The following is a 20,946-nucleotide window of genomic DNA, read 5'->3' as shown; positions in this document are numbered from 1 at the left end:
TGGGTATTGTACCAAAGGAAAGGAAATCACTATCTTGAAATGTATCTGCACCCCCATGTTCATTGCAGCATTATTTATAATAGCCAAGATATGGAATCAACCTAAGTGTCTATTGATGATGAATGCATAAAGAAAATGTGGTACACACACATACACACACACACACAAATATTTTTCAGCCACAAAAATGAAGGAAATTGTGCTATTTCTTACAACATGTATGGACCTTGAGGGTTTTCGATGCTTAGTGGAATGTCAGAAAAAGGCAAATATGTATGATCTCACTTATATGTGAAATCTAAAATCCCCTGAACTCATAGAGAAAAAGTTCTTGGTTGCCAGAGGCAGCGGGTTAGGAGGTAGGCAAAATGGGTGAAGGTGGTCAAAAGTTACAACTTCCAGTTATGAGAGAAGTAAGTCCTGGTGATGTAATATACAGCCTGGTGGCAGTAGACTATAATACTGTATTGTATATTTGAAACTTGCTAAGAGAGTAGATCTTAAAATTTCTCATCATTAAAACAAGAATTTGTAACTGTGTGTGATGATAAATGTTAACAAAAGTTATTTTGGTTATCATTTCACAGTGTATACATACCTGAGGTCATAATGTTGTCTACAAATCATATAATGTTCTGTGTCTTTTTTATCTCATTAAGTAAATAAAAATAAAAAGGCTAATCTTCATCTTTTGGAGTGGACACAGAGCAGGGCTGTCACCCTTTGGGCCCTTTTTTCATGTATTTTGTTAGTTACTCCAGAGTTACTCTGCAAGACCCAGCTCCAGTTTCCTTCTCCAGTTGAATAACTTGGCATTGTTAGTCCAGTGTATTTTTTTAATGTATGATTGTGAGTAAATATTTCTTTTTTATTATCCAGCTAGATCCTGTAATAGGATTTTTACTTTTAATGGATTATAAAAGGTATCTTTTGGAACCTGGGGCTTTTTCAGTTCTGGTCAGTTATTTATTTGGGGGGGATAATAACACCTTATACCTGGATATGCATTTTGACTAAGAGCACCTCATTCTTTTTTTCTCTGTACCAGTACTAATGAAATATTTTCTTCCATTTCATCTTACTAGTTCAGCTCTCCTCCTTTTTTCTGATTAATGTATCCTTGGAGTAGTTCTTATTCCTAGGGAAAAATGCTTTATTTTTATCCGTAGGAATACTTGACACTCCTTGCTGATTTTTTGTGTAATTATTTTGGGGACAGTAACTGTATTTACATAATATTATATATATGTACTATTATATACATATTATGTAATATTATATACATTATATATAAGTTATTTGTGCTCTTATAATACTATATGTGTAATATTATATATATTATATATAAGTTATTTGTGCCCTTATTTGTGTATTAAATTAAAAGGCACATGGTGTCATTATGTATAATTTTTAATTTTGATCACTTGGTAAATATGGCATCTATTAGATTTCTGCACAATAAAGTAATTATCCTTCCCTTTGCAATTAATAAGTTTCTTGTGGGAGAATACTTTGAAGCTATATATAAATATCCTCTTTTTCAATATATTTATCCCCACTAACTTTAGAATTCATTGAGAATTATTGCCTGAAATGATTACTACTTTAGTGTTTGCCAAATGGTCATTTTTTTTTAATCCATCATTTCTTCTAAAGTTATTGTTTAGAATTTTATTATTAGAAAGGCCAGCCTTTACCTTCTTTCATATGTATTTATTCACCTATTTATATCAGTATGATTTTGTGGATATTTATTTATTTTGTGGGTTATAGTTCCTTACTAGAATGATTTATTTGGCTTTTCAGTTGACCCCAATTTGACCACTGGGAGCCCCTTCAAACAGACTCCTATTTCTTTTCACACGTTTTCATCCTTCCTTGGCTCCACATTGTATCTCAGGTTCATGGTGTGTTCTCTCTGCCTCAGCCCTGGAATCATTCATTTCTTTAGGAGCCCTGCCTTTTCATTAAAAAATGGTGTTTAGAAACCCAGGCTTGAGTGCCATTATTGCTAGTGGAAGGTCATTGTTTCTAGGTCCCCTCAATGGACAATACATACATGTAAGTGTATGTACATGTACTTTTTGTTTTGTTTTTTCCCTGAGAGAGACCTTGAGCAGGGGACGGGTAGAGGGAAAGGGAGAGAGAGGGAGAATCCCCAGCAGGCTCCGTGCCTAGTGAGGTGCTTGATGAGGGGCACAGGGCTTGATTTCATGGCTGTGGGATTATGACCTGAACTGAAATCAAGAGTTGGACACTTAACTGAGCCACCCAGGTGCCCCTACATGCACTTTTATTTAATTTTCTTTTTTTTTTAAATTTCTTTAACGTTTATTTATTTTTGAGACAGAGAGAGACAGAGCATGAAAGGGGGAGGGTCAGAGAGAGGGAGACACAGAATCCGAAACAGGCTCCAGGCTCCGAGCTGTCAGCTCAGAGCCCGACGCGGGGCTTGAACCCACGGACCGCGAGATCTTGACCTGAGCCGAAGTCGGCCACTCAACCAACTGAGCCACCCAGGCGCCCCTAATTTTCTTTTTTTATCTGTATATGCGTAAAAAATATGAATTCATATTGATACCTCCAATTCCAGTCATTATCACATGAGTCTTTCTAGTCTTCCTCCTTTTTTTTTTTTTTTGACAGTTAGTTAATTGCCTGGTTTTCCTTACCCACAACGTATTTGCTTACTTGATCAGTTCTAGAATGAACATCAGATAGTTTCAGAAACGTTGGCACATACAGTATTTGCTTTAATAATTTTGTGTCTAACGAAATAGTTAAAATATAATTTTTCACATTTACTTTGGTTGGTTCTTTTCTACCCTCTTCAGTGTGGCAGTGTCCTTTAGTAAGAATAGAATTAGTGCTGTTATTATTTCAGTTTGAGTTCTCACCACATCTGGGTGGGTTTTAATTATTATTTTAAATTTTTTGAGTAGACAAAATATTACCGTGATTCTAAATGTCAGAACTATACAAAAAAGTTTACTTAAGAAAGTCTTACTTCTGTCTCATCCCCCGACTCCTACTACCTCCTTCTCTTGACTCCATTTCCACTCACTGATTCTTCCCAGTCTGCAGTGTGTTACCACCTCCTTTCCTTTATGAAATTCATCTCTTTAGTTTTCAATTCATCTTTTCGATGCTGTTTGCTCAGTTTTATTTTATACAAATGAACAGATTTGTGTATATTTTTTTATTATTTTCCTTTTTTTTTTTTACATGAAAAGCCACAAAATCGATTTTTTTTAAAGTAGCATATGATAAATGCTTTTTTGGTCCTTTGCTTTTTCACTTAACAGTGTATCTTGGTAATCATTGTGTATTAGTTCAGAGATTTTCATTCTTTGTTGTATCTGCAAAGTACTCCATTGTATGGATAGACCATAGTTTATTTAACTTTTTTCTTATGTATGGACATTTCTTTGTTTCTAGTGCTCTGTTGTTACAAATAATGTTACAACAAAAACAATGAACATAAGTATTGGTTCCGGAGGTTTATCTTCAGGGTAAATAGAAGTAGAATGATTGGGTCAGGAGGTGAACACGAATGTAATTTTTGTTAGATATTGCCAAATTTGCCTTCAAATGGGTTCTTCCAGTTTGTTTCTATCAACAGTCTGTGTGAATACAAGTTTTCCCAAGCCTCACGAGAAGAATATGTTTTGCTTTTTCATTTCCACCGGTGTCATAGATTAGAAATAATATGTCGTGTTTTAATTGGCATTTCTCTTTTGAATAGGTTTCATATGTTAAGGGTCATTTTCATTTCTTTTTTTTTTTTAGTGAATTGTATATTCCTGTATTTTTTCCCATTTTCTAGTGATGTTTTAGCCCTTTGTCAACTTCTAAAAAGTTTCTTATGTATTCGGATATTGTCCCTTTGTCCCATTGTTGCCTGAAAGATTTTTTTCCTTTTCTTTTCTTTCAGTTTCCATGAAAGGGCCTGTGTGTTCTCTTCATTTTTTGGTAATGACTTTTAGCTTATAGTATTGTAGTCAGAATGGAGCTTATTATTTCTTATAATGGGACATACTTCTTATTTCTTCTTTATGGAGAGTACTTATGTGTTGCCGAGTCTTTAAGAAGAAAATGTATTTTATATTGTCAGGGGAGATATATGTATATGGCTATCAACTTTCCTTTATTAGTTATGTTGTTTAGCTCTTCTATCTTCTTAAGTTGATTTTGTTTACTTGATTTTATCGTAAGAATGGTATATTAAATTCTTATATTATTAGTGTTTCTAAGTGTCCTTTTCATCTCCTATGGATTTTAGTTTTTTTCCCTTTCTTCCTCTCCTCCCCACCCCCCTCCTCCCCGCCGGCTGCTTAGAGTTTATTTTCCATGTGGTGCAGCGCACATGATTATAGTGTGTCAGGAAGGCTTGTGTGTGTCTTGGATAGTAAAGAGTGGGGTTCTCTCAACTTCCTTTTAAATGTTTTGCTGTTTTGATATGAAAGAACCCAATTGCTTCTGCTTGCTGCATCCTGCCTGGTCTACAGGGAGGGTAATGGTGGGACTCTGATGAGCCTAGCACCTCCTGAAGACTGGTGGTGACCACTCAGGATCGGGGTCTGGTGTGCCTTTGCCAGGCTGACCACTAGGCTGCTTGCTCATAATAGCTTCCAGAGCCATGTCAAAGATGATCATGCTGCTGGAGGCCCGGGGAGATTCAAAGGATTCTAGGGACTCCCAACACGGTAGCCATGAACTGGAAAATGGACTTCTTCTATGGATTTTTTTCTGAATAAGCGTGATTTCTGTCTTATTTGATTTGTAAACATTGGTTAGTACTGTGTATTCATAATGACTTGCAAACTTGATAATTAATATGTCTTTTCCATGTTTAGTGGGTTTTTTTTTTTTTTTTGGTTGAATTTTACCTTTTCTAATTTCGTAATTACTGTGCTTAATTTTTTGTTTCTGCCTGTTATACTCTACTTTGTTCCTTTATTTTTAACATTATTTAAGGTGTGTTTCTTGTAAACAGCATGTAGTTAGTTGGGTCCTACTTTGTGATCATATTTAATGTTTTTGTTCTTTTTTTCTTTTAAGAAGTGAATCAAATCCATTCACGTGTATTGATAATGCCTGATACGTTTGGTCTCAACTCCACAATTGTATTTTGTAGTTATGGTTATTTTATATTCAGCTTATTTCTTTTTTTTTTTTTTTTAATTTTTTTTTTTCAACGTTTATTTATTTTTGGGACAGAGAGATACAGAGCATGAACGGGGGAGGGGCAGAGAGAGAGGGAGACACAGCATCGGAAACAGGCTCCAGGCTCTGAGCCATCAGCCCAGAGCCCGACGCGGGGCTCGAACTCACGGACCGCGAGATCGTGACCTGGCTGAAGTCGGACGCTTAACCGACTGCGCCACCCAGGCGCCCCATATATTCAGCTTATTTCTTTGTCCACCAGATATATTTTGTTTTATTGTGTTTTTCCTTTTGAATTAATTTTTTGCCTTTTAGAAAGATTCATATTTTTGTTTCAATAGTAACCTTTATTTTTACATCTTTTTAAATGTTATTTCACTGTTTTCTTATTTAACTTACTAGTTTGTTTTAAAGTGTTCTTTAACTATTACTTATCATGTATACAGTAACCAATGTGTATATGTTCCACTTGCCACTTCTCCCTCTCCTTCCATTTCTTGTTCTGTTATTTCTACTTTTGTTTAGTGTCAAATCTACAATTTTATACATTAATGTGTTATTCATCATTAATGTGGTAGTTTTTCTTTTTTAGTTGAATATTTCCCAATTATGCTGTGCTTGAATAAAGTTTATTCTTTGCTGAATTCTTCAAAATACTCATTAATGTGAAATCCCCTGTGTTCTTGTATGTTTACAACTTTTTCTGTAGACCTGATGCTCAAAGGCCAGTGTTGCTGGATATAAAATTCTTGGTCCATACTTAAAAAATTTTTTTTTTTTATTATTGAGTTGTCTGAAAACGTGGCTGCATTGTTGCCCTGTTTTGTATGTTGTTTTCAAGAGTCTGATTTGAGTCTGATTGCTTTGCCCTTCTAACTTATTTGGTCATTTTGCCTGGAGGCCTAAGAGATTTTTCCTCTTTATCTTTGAAGTCTGGTAGAGTTTTTCCCAGGATATGTCTTGTGTTTTGTCCTCCTAGGTGCATTTTCTCAGATGCTTATTTTATCTGGTGCCCATTAGTCCTGTTCCAGTGTTTTGTTTCTCCTCCTTTAGGGACTTCCAATTATATATATGTTATTCCTTCTTTGCATGGCTTCTATTTCCACCACTTTCTCTCAGACTTTTCTTTCTTCACCTCATTGTTCTTATCTTGGTTGTCTTCCTGCTTTTATTTAATGCCCCTTATTAAATCCTCATTGAGGCTGTTACCTCCTGCATACTTCGCAATTTAGACTTCCATTCTGAGATAGTTTTCTTCTATTTCCTTCCTGAGTTCAGTCAACTCTCTTTTCATTTCTTCCTGCTTTTCATACAGTTTTGTTCTTAATTTTTGGGTTTCTGACTCAAGCAATTATTTGTACTCCAAATGCTTGGTTTAGTGTATTAAATTTGCTTTTCAAGTAGTATGTTACCTTCTTCTTTTTCTTCTGCTTCTGCTTCTTGACTTTTTTGGGGGGAGGGGAGAAAGGATTAGATTTTCATCTATTGATCTGTTTTGAATGGTTTTCTGATTTTCTGGGGTAGGGGGTAGTAATAATTCTCTGTAGCTTTATTTCATTTTCTTCTGTTACTTTTTGTGGGTTTTGGTTGTTTAGAGGAAATTATAGTTGTCTGGTGCTCTCTTCTGTTAGTGTGGCAAAGTGTAGTCTTTAGTGGAATTTTTTGTTTTGGGTTTTTTGTTTGTTTTTTGGTAAGGTGGGTTGGGAATAGTTTTATAAATCCTCTTAAGTTTTTAGATTTGCTTTATTTTATGGAGTCCTAAGTTTTCTCTTTTGCCTCTTTTACTCTTCCCCCCTCAGTTGTCAAAGGATGTCTTTCATTGTTTTCACCTTCTTCTCTTCCATTGTAACCATGCCTTTGGAAGAGTGTAACTTTGACCTGGGCTTGCTTTTCAGTCCTTTTCTTGTGGTCCCTAGTCACATCCCCTAGAATAGTCATAGCAGTTTCACACTTAAGGTCACTTCCTCTTTCTGGTGGCTATTTTAGATCAAACTTAGTACCTCACTACTTCCCCTGTTCTCTCTTTCCCTCAATTTTTCTTCCTCTTACCTTTTTAACTTACAATCATTTTGAAAGTTGGGCATTGTCTGTTTTGTGATGAAAGCATGGTGTTTAATAGTTTTATTTGTTCTTTTTGTTGTTCTAAGTTACTGTTAAAGTAAGTGTTGAAAGACATAGACTTTGGCAGCTGCACTGTCTTCAGCTCTCATAGGACTAATTTGAGTTATAGGATAGTAGAATCTTTTTCTGAGATTTTCATTTGATTTTGCTGGCACTTAGAGGAGTTACCAGTCTGTAATTGCCTTAGTCCATTTTCACAGCCTGAGGTTCTCTGTCTTGCCCAGGTAAATGTGAGCCTTGACTATAAGTTTGACAAGAACTGATTTACTATTGTATTCATCCTTATCATGAGGGAAGTGCTTTAGGGCTGTTTATTTGATAACCCAACTTGGTCAGATACTGTGGGCTTTTCACTTTAACCTTACTTGTCATGGTAAGCTGTCATGACCAATGTTCACCTTTTCAGTTGATACTTGGAGATGCAGATATTCTCAGTGTTTCTCTCTGGCTTATGCTGGGTTTTGTTTTCTGGTTTTGTGCTTTCTTGTAGAATTTTAAGTAATTCCTCCCTATTGTGTTACTTCTATACTTTTAAGAATTTTTGTATGTTTTAGTAGAAATATGAGGAGGTTTGGTTCTAATTATTCACCCCAATGTTACTAGAAACAGCAGTTGACTCAGTTTTTTAAATTAAAACATTAAAGGGCGCCTGGGTGGCGCAGTCGGTTAAGCGTCCGACTTCAGCCAGGTCACGATCTCACGGTCCGCGAGTTCGAGCCCCGCGTCGGGCTCTGGGCTGATGGCTCGGAGCCTGGAGCCTGTTTCCGATTCTGTGTCTCCCTCTCTCTCTGCCCCTCCCCCGTTCATGCTCTGTCTCTCTCTGTCCCAAAAATGAATAAACGTTGAAAAAAAAATTAAAAAAAAAAAATTAAAACATTAAAAAAATTATTTCATGGGACATTAGGTGGAAAGAATAATAGATTCATTTGCTCAGTTCTCCATCTTTAGTCCTCTCCTAGCTGAAGATCTATTTTGTTAAAGATGGGGACACTTTATTTTGTGGTAAAGCAGCTTATGACTAATAATAGCTGTGATTAATAATGATGATTGTCTCGTATGGTTTGCCTCCCTTCTTGTCTGTAACTTTATTTTTTTCCTTGGGTCCTGAGAACAAACTGAGGGTTGATAGGGAGTGGGGGAGAGGGGAAAGTGGGTGATGGGCATTGAGGAGGGCTTTTGTTGGGATGAGCACTGGGTGTTGTATGGAAACCAATTTGTCAATAAATTATAATAAAAAATGATGATTGTGATGATAATCACATTTTTTTTTTTAGGCATAGCAATGTGCCAGGTACTCTATGCTTTTCATGTATTATTTTAATTATCACAAAGTATCTTAATTTAGTATTATTATTTCTACTTCACAAATCATTACCCAAGATTTCTTTACCATAACACTTGCCTGTGTTTACCTGGATAGTAAATGGCAAAATTATGTCCTGGGTTTTGGTGATAACAAGGTTAAGCAAAGCCCGGCATACTTCCTGACTTCATGAACATTACAGAATTTAATTTTTGGATTATACTTTCTTACCTAGTCTCAGGTCACACTGTAAGGACACTGTAGGATGTAGGGATATAATTTTAGAGTCTGAAAACCTGATTCAGTGGTATTTGTATTAGCACTGAGGATAATGTCTGTTTTGAGGAAATGACTATAAATTAAGCCAAACTGAAATGAAGAGATGAGAAAAGATCATAACAGTGTTTTTTAATTCCCTAAAGACTCTCCATAACATGTGGCATAGTGCTTTGTTCAGAGTTGGTACCAAATGAATGTTAATTCCAGTATGTTGATTGGCTAGAAGACTTAATGGATTTTATTCTCATATTATGTTTTTTTCATGTAGACTGACCAGGATACTTTTTTTTATTTATTTATTTATTTTACTTTATTTATCTTATTCCTCTTGATTTGCAGTTATTTACTGGCATAAAGGATGGAGAAAGCCTGCAGCTCTTTGAACAGAGTTCTCGTTCTGCCTATAAACAGGAGACACATACCATGGAGGCCACAAAGCTCGTTGAATTTGACCTTAAGCAAACGCTTACCAGGCTTGTGACACATCTTTTTGGAGATGGTAGGTACTCATCTGCCTTTGTCTTCTGGGAGCTTAAATATTTAACAATTACCATCTTTCTGAAATCATTAAGGCTAGTTGTGTTGGGGTGCCTGGTCAGCTTCATCTGTAGAGCATGTGAGTCTTAATTTCAGGGTCATAAGTTTAAGACCCACGTTGGACATGGAGTCTGCTTTAAAAAAAAAAAAAAAAGGCTAGTTGTGTTTAGATTTTTTGGTCTAAGTTGTGGCTTAGTGGTTCTGGTCCTCAGTGAAGTAGAACTTTACAGATTTGCTGGTTCATTTCACTTGTGGAGCCAGAGGACATGAAAATGGAATTAGCTTGAGAAGGAAAAACGATTACAACCTTTGATAAGAATGAGAATGGATTAAGATCAGTGCAGAGAAAGTGTATAGGTTGATTAGTGTTATTCTTTTAGCATACTATCATTAGGTCAGACTTGGATTGATGGGGCAAGATTCTCAACCATGTGAGTGGGCCCAGTGGAAAATTTTGTATGTTGACATACAGATTACTACTATCAATAGCAAACAGGTTCACAGTGAATTTCCTGGAGGAAGAACAGTCTTTTTAAGACCTGGATTCTCACTTCAGTCCTTGTTCTCCGTTATATCTCCAGGATAACCTTTTGTCTGTGATGCCTCCAATCCCTCTCACCATTTCTAACTTACTTGAGATATTATTTTGCTTATTTTTAGAAAGATGTAAAAAGAAGGTTAGGGGAATTTAAAAATTTTTGACCTGTATTTGAAAAGATGTTTAGAAGACAGAAGCCTAGCATGGTTAGGATTCTGTTTTATTCTCCTACTATTCTTTTTTTAAATTTATTTTTATTTTTTATTTTTTAAAATTTACATCCAAATTAGTTAGCATATAGTGAAACAATGATTTCAGGAGTACATTCCTTAATGCCCCTTACCCATTTAGCCCATCCCCCCTCCCATAACCCTTTCAGCAACCCTCAGTTTGTTCTCCATATTTATGAGTCTCTTCTGTTTTGTCCCCCTCCCTGTTTTTATATTATTTTTGTTTCCCTTCCCTTATGTTCATCTGTTTTGTCTCTTAAAGGCCTCATAGGGGTGAAGTCATATGATTTTTGTCTTTCTCTGGCTGACTAATTTCACTTAGCATAATACCCTCCAGGTTTATCCATGTAGTTGCAAATGGCAAGATTTCATTCTTTTTGATTGCCAAGTAATACTCCATTGTATATATACCACATTTTCTTTATCCATCCATTCATCCATTGATGGACATTTGGACTCTTTCCATACTTTGGCTATTGTTGATAGTGCTGCTATAACCATGGGGGTGCGTGTGTCCCTTCGAAACAGCACACCTGTATCCTGTGAATAAATGCCTAGTAGTGCAATTGCTGGGTTGTAGGGTTGTTCTATTTTTAGTTTTTTGAGGAACCTCCATACTTTTTTCCAGAGTGGCTGCACCAGCTTGTATTGCCACCAACAATGCAAAAGTGATCCTCTTTCTCCACATCCTCGCTAACATCTGTTGTTGCCTGAGTTGTTAATGTTAGCCATTCTGACGGGTGTGAGGTGGTATCTCATTGTGGTTTTGATTTGTATTTCCCTCATGATGAGTGACGTTGAGTATTTTTTCATGTGTCGGTTGGCCATCCGGATGTCTTCCTTGGAGAAGTGTCTATTCATGTCTTTTGCCCATTTCTTCACTGGATTATTTGATTTTTGGGTGTTTAGTTTGATAAGTTCTTTATAGATTTTGGCTACTCACTGTTTATCTGATATGTCATTTGCAAATATCTTCTCCCATTCTGTTGGTTGCCTTTTAGTTTTGCTGATTGTTTCCTTCGCTGTGCGGAAGCTTTTTATTTTGATGAGGTCCCAGTAGTTCATTTTTGCTTTTGTTTCTCTTGCCTCCGGAAACGTGTTGAGTAAGAAGTTGCCGCAGGCAAGATCAAAGAGGTTTTTGCCTGCTTTCTCTTCGAGGATTTTGATGGCTTCCTGTCTTACATTGAGGTCTTTCATCCATTTTGAGTTTATTTTTGTGTATGGTGTAAGAAAGTGGTCCAGGTTCATTCTTCTGCATGTCGCTCTCCAGTTTTCCCAGCACCACTTGCTGAAGAGACTGTCTTTATTCTATTGGATATTCTTTCCTGCTTTGTCAAAGATTAGTTGGCCATATGTTTGTGGGTCCATTTCTGGGTTCTCTATTCTGTTCCATTTATCTGAGTGTCTGTTCTTGTGCCAGTACCATACTGTCTTGATGATTATAGCTTTGTAGTATAGCTTGAAGTCTGGGATTGTGATGCCTTCTGCTTTGGTTTTCTTTTTCAAGATTGCTTTGGCTATTTGGGGTCTTTTCTGATTCCATACAAATTTTAGGATTATTTGTTCTAGCTCTGTGAAGAATGCTGGTATTACTTTGATAGGGATTGCACTGAATAGGTAGATTGCTTTGGGTAGTATTGACATTTTAACAATATTTGTTCTTTCTATCCAGGAGCATGGAATCTTTTTCCATTTTTTTGTGTCTTCTTCAATTTCTTTCATAAGCTTTCTATAGTTTTCAGTGTATAGATTTTTCACCTCTTTGGTTAGGTTTATTCCTAGGTGTTTTATGGTTTTTTGTGCAACTGTAAATGGGATCGATTCCTTGATTTCTCTTTCTGTTGCTTCATTCTTGGTGAATAAGAATGCAATGGATTTCTATGCATTGATTTTATATCCTGCAACTTTGCTGAATTCATGAATCAGTTCTAGGAGTTTTTTGGTGGAATCTTTTGGGTTTTCCATATAGAGTATTATGTCATCTGTGAAGAGTGAAAGTTTGACCTCCTCCTGGCCAGTTTGGATGCCTTTTATTTCTTTGTGTTGTCTGATTCCAGAGGCTAAGACTTCCAATACTATGTTGAATAACAGTGGCGAGAGTGGACATCCCTGTCTTGTTCCTGACCTTAGGGGGCTCAGTTTTTTCCCACTGAGGATGATATTAGCATTATTCTCCCAGTATTCCTACAAAATTTTAAGGAACAGCTTTATTGAGTTATAATTGATATAAAATAAACTATACATGTTTAAAGTATATAGGCTAAGTTGACATACAGTAAAGTAAACATATTTACACACTCTCATCAATTTTGACGTATGTATATACTCATGAAACCACCATCACAGTCGAGGTAATGAACATGTTCATCACTCCCAAATTTTCCTTCTGTACCTTGGTAATCTCTCCTTCTTGCCCTTCCTTACATTTCCTCACCCTAGGTAATCATTTTTATACTTTCTGTCACTATTGATTAATTTATACCTTCTAGATTTTTATAAATGGAATGCTATGATGTGTACCCTGGTTTTTTTCCCCTCTTTTTGGCCTGGCTTGTTTCAGTTACCATAATTATTTTAAGATCATCCATGGTGGAGTGTATATTAATAGTTCATTTTTTTTTTTTTTATGTAGCAGTATTCCATTCAGTAGTTTATTTATTCATCTACCCATTGATTGAGATTTGGATCATTTCCAGTGTTTTGCCATTATAGGTAAAGCTCTATGCAAAAGCTTTGTATATTCATGTACAAGTCTTTGTAAGGATGTATGCTTTTATTTTGCTTTGGTAAAAGCAGTGGAATGGCTACACCATGTGGTAGTTGTCTTCTAACTTTCTAGGAAGCCACTAAACTATTCTCTGAGGTGGGTATACCATTTTATATTCCTTCCAATAGTGTATGAATCTTCCAGTTGCTCTGTGTCTTCAGTGATAGTTGATGTGGTCAGTCGTTTTAATTTTAGACATTATAATAAGAGTACAGTGGCATGTCAAGTAAGCATTCAGCATATATAAGGAGGTCCTCCAAATAAATAAGCAAAAGTCAACCTAAGGGAGAAATGGGTGAACATTTCGTGAAAGTGACAAATGGTGTAGCTAGAATGACAAATGAACACATGAAAAGACGTTCACCCTTATTAGTACCAAAGAAAAGCAAATGAAAGCCACCAGTTATTTATTGTCATTTTTCATGTGTAAAACCTAAAAGTCTAACATTTGTGTTTGCAATGACATAGAAAAACAGATTGTAGTACAAAGTGCACGCCTTATGTGGGAGTCTTAGTTAGCATTCCCCCAGCTGGAACTTGAGTGCTCCCTTACGACTTTTAATTGACCTCTATGTTTTTGCACCTCCAGATTTCCCTACCTATGTGCGAGTTCAAATTATATTTATAGAGATTCTTGTTACAATTCATTAAGCCTCTGCTGCCCTATTTTAGCAAGGTTTGTTAGAATATCTCAACTGCTGGATGCCTAGTTCATGTAATATTTAAGAAACCACTAAATAATCCTATATATTCTTCATATATATATGTATTTTTAAAAAGAGAACATCAGCTTCATGCTAACGTCTTTTTCTAGGAGGTGAAAAATCATATAGGGAGGAGGTACAAACCAGGCTTCCAAGTGTGTTCATAATGTTTCATTAAAATTAAAAAGATATGAAGTTAAATATGACAAAATGTTTTGATTTCATAAAACTGAATGGTAGGTACATGGATATTTGCTATTTTCTATTTCTGTTGCTTGCTATGCAATATTTTGTATTTAAATAAAATAATGTAGTAGTGAAACAAGTTTCAGAGTGAGATTGTTGATAGGAAAATCCTGTTATAGCCAGCTTCTCTTTACTTCCATGATAAAATAAAGGACTTGTGACATTTTTAGCAGTAATATTATCTATTTAACACTGGAATGCAGGAGAGATGGACTGTGTTGTTTAGGCCATTTTCAAGGCAAGTTAGGGTAGAAGGGATTGTAGTATTTGAGGGAGATCATAATCCTCTAGTCGCTTTACAAAAAGGTTCATGATCATCTGACTTTTCCCATTGTCAAACTATGGAAAGAATCGTTTTTAGAACCCTCTTTATTTGTGCCTTGTGACACATTTATCTCATCAAAGGATTTGCTGTTGGTGAGGTTCAGAAACTGCCTCCTGGTTAGATAACTGAGTGGTTCTAAACAGGCAGGTAGCCTCCTTTCTTAAATGCCAGTATTTGTGTTTCTCCTACTTTGTTATTTTTTATTCTTGTCTTCCCCCCTCACCTTGTTTAGGCCTCCCAGCCCCTTCACCCTTCAACTGGATAATTCTTATTTATCCTCTAGTGTCTACTCATGTGGCCTCCGACCAGGAAACTTTCTGGTGCACAGGCTGAGTCCCGAAGCAGACGCTCTTCTGTGTGCTCATCTAAACTCTCTTTGGGGCTGGGTTTTTATTTTTCTGAGCAGGGTGGACTCTTGGATTTCCAGCACATTTCAGGCATCACAGTTCTAAATAAGTTAGATATAATCTCTGCTTTCCTGGAGCCATGAATCTTGACCCCTCTCACAGGGAAATGCAAAGTGTCATGACAGCACATAGGAGAGGGACCTCCCCTGAGATTGAGCATGTGCTCCAGGAGAGCTTCCTGGTTGGAGGACATCAGGGCTGACTCTAGTCATTGAGAGTAAGCAGATAGTGGTTATGGCACTAAGGCATGAAAAATGCACAAGAAAGGAAGAAAAATGGTTAACTGAGAAATCTCATGTCCACTGAGAAATGGTAGTGTGCAGAAAAATTAAACTTAAGTTCTCTTTCATCCACTTTAAAATCTTAAACAGGTCATTTAGTGCTTTAGGCCCCAGTCTTCTAATTCTTAAAAGCCAACATAATAATACTTGTTTCCCATGAGAATAAAATAAAGTAACATATGTGAAAGGTGCCTTGTAAGAAGAAAATGTTAAATAAATGTGTAAATATGAAAAATAATGAAGGACTAAGGAAAGGGAGAAAAATTAAAACAAGGCAGTAAAAACAGGGATTTTTATGAGGAAATATTTTACAGTCAAAGAACAGTAGTTATGGTTGATTTGTCTTTATTTTGTCTAATGAAATGAGATGTGATTTTATACCAGACTGACATAACAGTCGTATTGGGGTTGATGGAAGCCTTAATGTCCTCTCTGAACACCAGCAAATATTTTAAAAAGAAAAAAAATGTTCTAGACCCTCTGTAGATTATAAAACCTTCCCAGGGACCTTGGAACTTTGCATCCAGTGCCGGATTTCCTTTATGTTTTTATTTTTAATATTTGTATTTGAATGCCACTCAAAATTGTGCTTTGAGACAAAAGTTTCCAGGTAGCAATTTTCCTCATAAAAAACCACTTCTGAAGTGTATGACTTTTCTGAATATTAAAATAAGAATATTAACTTTTGAAACAGCAGTGAAGTTGTTACTTCTCTATTTCAGGCAAACATTTTCTTTATTTTTAAAAATCTATTGGCCTTGACTTTTAGGTTTTAGATTTCATTACAGATCAGAGGTACTGTTTTATAAATCTTCAAATTTACTTTTTGTTTATAAGACTGAGCTCGCAAGAATTGTGGAATGGCATTGAAGTAAAAAATCTACCTGCTTGGAGAATATATGTTGTTCAGTGCACTAAAGTCTATCTGATAAAAGCCTTTTATTTTTTCTTTCCTTCCAGCTATGAGATCATTTTTAACCCCATTCACCCAGTAGCCAAATACCCTGAAAATCCTTAAAGATGCATCTTACCTAGCCCCTGTGTATCTTTGCCATGCGTATTGCCAAGGGAGCCGTCTCTGGGAGTGAGCTTGTCCCCAGGTGTGTTTGTATGAGTATAACATCTGCTAAGATTCTTCTCAGGGTAGATGTTAAGCAGGGTGGGAAGGTGAGCCAAATCCAGACCCATTTTATGAACTACAAGGGCGAGGGGGTATGTATAAGAGAAAACAGGTGCTGTGTGCTCTCCTGGTGTTCACACTGAATCTTAACTACTCCCTCAAGACTCTTGGCTGTTTCTTTTGCACTCTGAACAGAAGTGCCATGTTATTACACTGGGCATTTCAGAGGGTCATTTAATTTTTTGGGGGGAGGTCTGCTAGTTTCTGAAAAATACCTTGGTAAACCATACAGGTACAAACAACCTGGGTGTCATTTAGATTACTAATAGTTTTAATTATGATAAGTGACAGTGATAGAGATAATAATTAACAGTGTCAAATGCTGCACAAGGATCTTTTTGTTTTGACCCACATCTATGATTATAATCTCTGTTCTTTTTAGACAAGGGAACCTAGACACAGAGAAATGCAGTACCATGAAGTTCACATAGTTGGAAATGTTTTGAGCCTGGGTTTTAGCCTAATCAGCCTGACTTCCAAGCCCATGTTAGAGGTAGGCTCTTTTAAAAAGATAATATTTCTGAGACTGTGAATATTTCTGAGCCTTACTCTGGCTCTTATTACTAGCTCAGGGTAGAGCCCTATTTGCCACATCAGACTCAGTTCCATTATAGACACCAAAGATCATTTAAAAACTTCAAATTCCATCTTTCTTTAATTAGTTAATGAGTAGTTACTACCTTGGCGCCCCTCAGAATTATTTAGTGACTTTTTATGTTTGTGCTTATGGTCTAAGTTTGCGTTCCCCCTTTTTTGATGTTGTTATTAATATCATATTCCTTTGTTCTTGAAAAGGAAAATTAAAAATTAGAACATACTATTTCCTTGTGGCAATTTGTTGTTATTACAGCTGCTTTAGTTCAGGTTTTTTTCCCCCTGCCTCGCCAAAGCAGTTTATTATTTTCTGTTAACATTTCAATTGTGCCAGCATCCTAAGGCTAAGAGAGGTTTCCAGTTTAGAATTAGAAAGGAATAAAATAACCCTTTAGATTATTTTCATGCTTGTGGCATTTGCTGTCATTTTAAACATTTCTAAATTGTTTCTCCAATATTTCGTATCCTATTTGGCCAATCATTTCTTTCAGAGCAGCTAAGGTGGGGGTTTAGGATAACTAACGTTTTAGTTTCACCCTCTGTTCCATAGGATTTACAGGCCTTCTTTGGTACAGTCTTGCTAAACATTGGATTTTCCCTTTAGAAACCATTGGACTGTAGCACAAGTTAGATTAACTAGTCTGAAGAAGAAACAGAGTGTGTCCTTTGGTGTTGACTAGATATGTTGCTGTGGGCAAGTAATTTCTCTTACCTTTTGTTTAAGATAAAAAAGACCTGTGATGGTCATTGAGATACATGTCTTAGGATCCCCTCCAAGGATCCTCCTGATGAGAGTGCAGATGGCCTCCAGCTGTCAGCTCCTTTGGGGACTGCCTCAGCTTATAGGCAGACTCGTTGCCCCAGGAGATGCCTTTCCCAGGGCTGCCCACATCCAAAGACTGGTTGTGGCAGAAATAAAAAGGCCCAGCATTTTGACCCACTACCCCACTATCCCACTATAGGGCAGTCTTGATGGGCTAAGCACCAGAGCTATGTAAGGCTTTGTTGGGCCTGACTGCAGCTCATTGACTTCTTCTGTTCCAACCTGTTGCCACCTTCTTCTTCCATAGGTATTGATACCCCCAAAATAACCTGCTTGTCAACCCAACGTACATGTTGTCCCATCCAACCAAAATATCCTAGGGCTCTGTATCCTGTATGTTGACTTAGTCAAGAGTGAAGTCACTTGTAATGGTAATGAGGATCCCATATCTTTCATATCTTTTCAAATTTTTCTCTATCCATGAATCCCTGTTAATATAACTGAAGTGAAAGCGATTGAGAATAGTAATTAGGTTTATAGTGGTTAGTTCTACTTTGTTCCTAAAATTGAATCAAATTAAAAAATTAAAAAAAAATTAATGTTTATTTATTCTTGAGAGAGACAGAGAGACAGAGAGACAGAGAGACAGAGCACGAGTGGGGGAGGGGCAGAGAGAGAGGGAGACACAGAATCCAAAGCAGGCTCTAGGCTCTGAGCTGTCAGCACAGAGCCCAATGTGGGGCGCGAAATCACAGGCTGTGAGATCATGACCTTTCTCACTGAGCATAATTATCTTGAGATACTTCCATGTTTCAGCATGTATTAATGCTTCATTCTTTTTTACTGCTGAATTGTGTTATATTGTACAGACAGCTCACAATATGTTTATCTATCTAGGTGGATGGACATTTGGGGTGTTTCTAGGTTTTGACTGTTACAAATAAAGCTGCTATAAATATTTGTGTTTAGCTCTTTGTTCTTCTTCTTTTTTAAAATGTTTATTTATTTATTTTGAGTGGGAGAGGGGCAGAGAAAGAGAGGGAGAGAGAGAATCCCAAGCAGACCCCACGCTGTTAGCAAAGAGCCCAGTGCAGGGCTCGATCTCATGATGTGAGATCATGACCCACGCTGAAATTAATAGTTGGCTGTTTAACTGACTGAGCCACCCAGGTTTAGGTCTTTGTATGGGCATATATTTTTATTTCTCCTGTGTAAATATGTAGGAATGGAATGGCTGAATAGGAGGTGTACATTTAACTCTAGAAGAGACTGCCAAACTGTTTTTTCAAAGTGGTTGAACCATTTTTTTATTTCTGTTAGTAGTATATGATAGAAGTTGCTCCCCATCTTTGGCAATACTAGGTATGGTCAGTCATTTTAATTTTAGCCATTCTAATAGGTATATAGTCATACCTGATTGTGATTTTAATTTGCATTTTCTTAATGACTACTGGTGCTGAGCATCATGTGTTTATTTGCTATCCATTTATGTATTCTTGGGTGAAGTTTCCAAACCTTTTTCCCATTAAAATTTTTTAAATTGATTTTCAAAGCTTCTTTATGTATTCTGCAGACAAGTCTTTTATCAGATATGTGATTTGAAGATACCCGCCCCCCCCCCATTCTGTGCTTGTCTTTTCATTCTCTTAACAGTGGCCCTCAAAGAACAGAGGTTCTTAATTTTAATGAAATTTAATTATTTTTTTTCTTTTATGGAATATGTTTTTCATGTAGTTTCTGAGCAATCTTAACTAACCCAGGTCATAAAGATTTTTCTACTTTGTTTTCTTCTAGAAGTTTTATACTTTTTGGTTTTATTTTTAGGCTTGTCATTATTTTGAAAAATTTTACATATGGTATGAGCTATGGATTATATATTTTTTGCATATGGATATCTAGCACCATTTGTTGAAGTAACCATGCCTTCCTACCTTTGTCTAAAATCAATTGACTGTATATGTTTGGATCTATTTCTGGATTCTATATTCTGTTCCATTCATCTATTATTGTCTATCTTGATTCAATGTTACACTTTTTTCATTATAGTAGCTTCATCACAAGCCTTGAATTTAACCTTCCAACTTTGTTCTTCTTGTTCGAAGTTGTTTTTTCTTTAATTTTTAATGGTATTTATTTATTTTTGAGAGACAGACAGAGTGCAAGCAGAGGAGGGGCAGAGAGAGAGGGAGATGCAGAATCTGAAGCAGTCCCCAGGCTTTGAGCTGTCAGCACAGAGCCTGTTGCGGGGTTCGAACTCATGAACTGCAAGATCATGCCCTGAGCTGAAGTTGGACACTTAACTGAATGAATCACTCAGGCACCCCTCAAAGTTGTTTTAATGAGATTATTTGCATCAATGTGATTATCTGTGTGGTTGAGTTTAAATGATCATTTTGCTATTTGTTTTCTATTTGTCACATTTATTCTTGGTTCTTTATTTTTTTCAGCTTTGCTTTCTTTGGATTAATTGTAGAGTTTTTACTATTTCATTTTATCTGTTTTGTTTGACTTAGTAGCTATAACTTTTTGTGTTATTCTAGCAATTACTTTATGGTTGATAATATATACCTTTAAGTTTGCATAGTCTATCTTCAAGTGATATTATACTACTCATGTATAGTATAAATCCCTTGCAACAGTAGACTTTCATTTCTCCCTTTCTGGACTTTGTGCTGTTGTTGTTAATGTATTTTACTTATATCAGTGTTATCAACTGCTAAATACATTGTGGTTATTTTTGTTTAAACAGTTGATTAGCTTTTAAGGATATTTAAAGAAAAAAAGAAAAAAAAAGTCTTATATTAACCCAACTAGTTACAGTGTGCATTGCTCCTTCTCTAGTTTCTACCTGGTATCATTTTCCTTCAGCTTGAAGGACTGTCATTAATATATTTCATAGTCTCGATCTGCTAGCAGTGAATTCCTTCAGCTTTTGTCTGTCTGAAAAAGTGTCTACCTTGTCTTTGTTTTTGAGACATTGTCATTGAGTAAAGGATTCTAGATTGACAGTTTTTTTGTTTTAGTTCTTTAAAAATATTGTTTCTCTCTCTTATGTGTGTTTCTTGTAAGAGATCTGCTGTGATTTTTGCTTTTGCCTTTGTTCTTCTATATATAATGTGTCTTCTCTTTGTTTTTGAAATTTTTTCTTTGTCATTAGATTTAAGCAATGTGGTTATGATTTGCATAGCTGTAGTTTTCTTTAAATTTTTTTGTGCCTGAGTTGGTTGAGCTGGGATTGATGGGTTTATATTTTTCGTCCACTTTGAGAAATATTGGTAAATTTTATTCTTCTTATTTTCTCTATCACTTTCTTCCTTTGTGGACTCCAATAACATCTATATTTGGCCACTTTAAACTTTTTCAGAATTCATTGGTGTTCTTTTCACTTTTCTTTCTATTTTGTTCCTTTTTTTCTCCTTCTGTGTTTCCTTTTGGATACTTTCCATTGCTTTATCTTCAAGTTCACCAATTATTTTTTTCTGCAATATCTAATCTGCTGTGAATT

The 20,946-nt window shown here is 36.1% G+C and overlaps 1 protein-coding gene across 8 annotated transcripts in view; it reads left to right on the top strand.

The window, feature by feature from the left end:
• Positions 1-20,946, top strand: part of FARS2 (phenylalanyl-tRNA synthetase 2, mitochondrial) — a 536,046-nt gene that overhangs the window by 170,360 nt on the left and 344,740 nt on the right. For all 8 annotated transcript variants that reach the window (XM_032593129.1, XM_032593127.1, XM_030314913.2 and 5 more), the window contains one exon: positions 9,209-9,368. In XM_032593129.1, the coding sequence (XP_032449020.1) occupies positions 9,209-9,368 (160 nt within the window). The remainder of the gene's footprint in view (positions 1-9,208; positions 9,369-20,946) is intronic.

Source organism: Lynx canadensis, chromosome B2 (assembly GCF_007474595.2).
Source record: "Lynx canadensis isolate LIC74 chromosome B2, mLynCan4.pri.v2, whole genome shotgun sequence".
Classification (NCBI taxonomy): domain Eukaryota; kingdom Metazoa; phylum Chordata; class Mammalia; order Carnivora; family Felidae; genus Lynx; species Lynx canadensis.
Note: the sequence above shows the minus strand (reverse complement) of the source record. Positions and strands in the feature narration are given on the sequence as shown.